General features: G+C 46.2%; 1 protein-coding gene across 1 annotated transcript; it reads right to left on the bottom strand.

The window, feature by feature from the left end:
* Positions 1–1851: 1851 nt before the first annotated feature.
* Positions 1852–3753, bottom strand: pou3f2b (POU class 3 homeobox 2b). Its single transcript, XM_031874533.1, has one exon. The coding sequence runs from the start codon at positions 3491–3493 to the stop codon at positions 2348–2350; it is 1146 nt and encodes a 381-aa protein (XP_031730393.1). The 5' UTR covers positions 3494–3753; the 3' UTR covers positions 1852–2347.
* Positions 3754–4189: the final 436 nt, after the last annotated feature.

Genomic DNA, 4189 nt, shown 5'->3' on the forward strand with positions numbered 1-4189 from the left:
ACCGACAGAAAAAAAAACTAACCCACCCCCCCCCCCCCCCCCCCCCCCCCCCCCAAAAAAAACAAACGACTGGTTTAACAAGCAATTAAACAAAACAACAAAAAACAGCGTCGGATTGCTACAGGTCTACATCCCACAACTTGGATTTCCAGTGAATTATGAGATGGATCCATTCATTAAAGCTACTGAGGAGATATTTCAATGCCATTCACGTTTCTGCTTGTTGTTTTCTGCAGGAGAAAAATAAATCAGGAGGGGGAAAAAGAAAAGAAAAGCTGTTTCCACATGAGATGAGAAAAGAAACAAGTCCCTGGATATCTGTTTTTGCATAAAACGAAAAGCAAGCTACAGATGTATTTACATTTAGCTGTGACGGTTTTAGGCTGTGGCAATCCCGCTGAAAAAAAATTAAAAATATGTCTCTCTCCTTCCCTAAGAAACAAAAGCCTTCTCGGTGACATTTCATATATATCTCACATTTTGTGTCAACTATAAAAGCCATTGTGTAATAAATTACAATCTCATTAACAGTGCTAAAAAATAAAATAAAATGTCTAAGAGCAATTTCCCTCATGTAATAAAGCAACATAGACGAAGAGGAACAAAATGGCTGAAATGAAATGCATGGCAACGACCTCACAAACAAATTAAAATAACAACCTGTGAATAATAATAATAATAATAATAATAATAATAATAATAATATTTTGATCATATGCTGCATTTTTTTGGAAATGTCTCTAAAATGTGTTCTGTGAAGAAATATATAAAGGCCTTGTTATTATCTTTCTTTTCAAACACTAATCAAGATGCGTATCTCCGTTTTTATCTCAGGTCTGATTCATTGTGGACAATTCTCTACAACAGTGTTATCGATTCATCTGAATTCAGTCCTCAAAGCACACTTTGATTGGAAACACAACGTATTTCAAAGCGGACTTCAAATGGCAAAATAGAGCTCCTCCGGCAATTTAAAGAAATGAAATTGATTTCACATTAATAAAAAAAAAAATCTTTAGACTGAAAATAATATGAACCATAAAAAAAATATGAAACCGTAAAAGAACATAATTTCGGCAACAGAATGAACGTTGAATAGCACACAAATACAAGGCAGTAGGTAGGCTATATGAATGAGACTGGATTTTAAAAACTCAACCTGTTTTGTTTTTGAAAACATCAATCCAAAAAGTGCCCCAGTGAAGAAAGAAACAGGGATGAAGCCATGACTTTTAAAGTTATACAATATTTACAAAAGTGGATCCAAAATGTTCTGTGAGAGTTGGTGACATATATTTTTTTGTAGATATCTCTCTATCTATAGCCCATCCTATTGTAGAAAAGTGCCAGATATTCCAATCGATCGCCACGGAGCCCTTCTTCAAGCTTGGCGACTCTCTGAGGGGGAAGAAATATCATGTAACGCTTGTTTTGTGGAAAAATATAATGCTTATACTGCTCTCTGACTTATGATGGAGGTCATACAGTTTTTTTTAACCACATCACTGCACTCACTGCCAATTATTGAAGAGTTTAGCCGGTGAGCTGCACAAATGTAATAATAATAAAACAAATTATAATATAATAGTAATAATCTATGTTCATAACTAAATCCTGAACTCTGTCATCAAAGCATAAATAAGAGCTGAATGGCCAGCAGTTTCCCAGCAGTGTTTTCAATGCGAGGCGGCTCTGTGCTGCCTGGCTGACAGATGGGACTCAGGCGATGCTCACCCTCAGCTGGACTCCACTGGACTGGGGCTGCAGCCTTTACTGGCCTCCAGTTTACTCCATTAACGCAGCTCCTTTGACCCCCCCCCCCCCTTCCTTGCACCACCCACCCGCCCACCCATCACTGCTGGACGCACAATTTAGAGCTACAAAACTAAACGCCTTTGTATTTGCTTTCCCTTTTACGCACAGGGAAAATGTGTCTTGTGATTTGATATAAAAGTGGCGAATGGAAACCATTCAGCTATGCTTTTAGTCTAAAACAGGTATCACTCCTCCCCTCCCTCTTTTTTTCCCGTCAAGTATAATTTCAATACACAATAGGGGCTACACCTTGAAACTGCGTCGGCTGGAGTCACAGTGCTGGGCATGTATCCTCGGAGAACACAACACAGGCTTATGTTCCTTTAGCTTTGGGAGAGGGAAAAAATGTCCTGTCCTCCCCTCACTCATTTTCCATTTCTCAGATATTCACTGCAGATGTTGTGTAAGTACTCACTGCAATCTATTATACATAAAACACCCACTATAGCGCTTCATAGTTCAGTGATTTATATATAACCTTGGGGATAAATAAAAAGGATAAACATGTCCTGGAGGAGCGGTCCAACAGAGTTCATTGGACCGGGGTCTGGACCCCGTGGTGCGGCGGCGTGTCCCCGTACACATCCTCGCTCCCCGGCAGAGCTCCTCCGGGAGGGGTCATGCGTTTCTCCTTCTGTCTCCTGTTACAAAACCAAACCCTCACCACTTCTTTCTCCAGGTGAAGACTGTCCGCAAGGCCGAGTATTTCCGACGCTGCCGGTTTAGGGGACTTCAAAAAATGGCTCTCCAAAGCTCCCTTTACGCTAACCTCAATTGAAGTCCGTTTTTTCCTTTTTCTCCCCTGCGCCGCGATTTTGTCCAGGCTGGTCGGGCTGCCCGAGGTGGAGTCCGCCTCCTCCAACCACTTGTTCAACAGAGGCTTCAGCTTACACATGTTTTTGAAGCTGAGCTGCAGGGCCTCAAACCTGCATATGGTGGTTTGGGAAAACACATTTCCGTACAGGGTCCCCAGGGCGAGTCCCACGTCCGCCTGCGTGAAGCCCAGCTTGATCCTCCGCTGTTTGAACTGCTTGGCGAACTGCTCCAGGTCGTCCGAGGTCGGCGTATCCTCGTCCGAGTGGTCGTGGTGGCTCTGCGGTCGGTGCTGGTGCTGATGCTGGGACGGAGGGTGGCCGTGTTCGCTGAGGTGCGGGCTGTGGTGGTCGTCATGACTGTCTCTTAGGTTGTGGTGGTGCATCCCCTGCCCGCTGCCCGTGATCAGCCCGTTTACGCCGAAACCCGGCTGGGAGTAAATAAGGCTTTGGCCGTTCGTCGTGGCCATGCTCGGTATGTGAGCCGCGGTGGTGGTCCTCCACGCCCGGCCGTCGTGGTGGTTACCGTGCGTCTGGTGCACCAGGTGGGGCGGCCGCGACTGGTGCTGCAGGTTGTTGCTGGAGTTGTGCATCTCGTCCCGGGCGCTCTGCACCGCGGGTTTGATGTCCTGCTCCGCGCCGAGCGGGCTGGAGGACCACGGGACTCCCTCTCCGTGGGACAGCGCCGTGATCCACTGGTGTGCGTGGCTGAGCGTGTGGCTGTTGCTCTGCAGCGGGTAGTCGCTCTGCAACAGGCTCTGCGCGTCCCGGTACGCCGTGGCTTGCTGCATGTTGCCGGGCTCCGAGTGCACGATGGATGCGCTGGAGGTGAGGATGTTGTAGTGGTTAGACGCTGCGGTCGCCATGACTCTCGGAGCCGGACTGGTCGCTCTTATTGAAGGAACCTCGCATTTGACAGATCCTCTCCTGCCCACAGGCGGCTCTCAGGCGCTCTGCCAAGTGGACGCCGAGGCGCACCTGGACTCCGCCACGCCCCCGCTGCTCATTGGACGTCAAAGGATGATGGACGTGGTTACCAGGGGCAACGACGCGGCGATTGGCTGCGGAGAAGTCTCAACAAACACTACTCTCTTTGTTGGGAGAGGTGCGAGTTGAGGCTCCCGTGGAAGCGGAGAGCCGGAGTGCAGCATGGGGAGACGGAGCACCGGGATCAGCAGTGCAACTGTAAGATACAGTTGATTTACTTTGATAATCATGTTCTATCAAGACTCAGGCTGAGCGTAGCCTAGATCCAGGAGACCAGGGTTTCCCCTATTGGGAAGATTAATACAAAAGCTATGTAGTGTAGGATATGCAATTGTTTATTGAGGCAGATTTTAGATTATGTTAATTGTAATTTCTGCGCATATTTGTGATATTAAATGTTAAGAAAACGTGTGCGTAAAACTCCTAATTTGATTAGGCGATGTTAACCTTTTCATTTCAGCAGAGTGTTAGATTTCAAATGACATGCATAGCTATATTATCTGCATATCCATAGACAAGGCCTGTCTGTAAAATGCTGTTTAATGTTTTTAGGAGTGCTGCAGCGTTGCAACATG

The sequence above is a fragment of the Anarrhichthys ocellatus genome, unplaced genomic scaffold (assembly GCF_004355925.1).
Source record: "Anarrhichthys ocellatus isolate YVR2014 unplaced genomic scaffold, GSC_Weel_1.0 scaffold81, whole genome shotgun sequence".
Classification (NCBI taxonomy): Eukaryota; Metazoa; Chordata; class Actinopteri; order Perciformes; family Anarhichadidae; genus Anarrhichthys; species Anarrhichthys ocellatus.

Bases quoted from the DNA above. Each gene is read 5' to 3' on its own strand.
- pou3f2b (XM_031874533.1), bottom strand. From the start codon at position 3,493: ATGGCGACCGCAGCGTCTAACCACTACAACATCCTCACCTCCAGCGCA.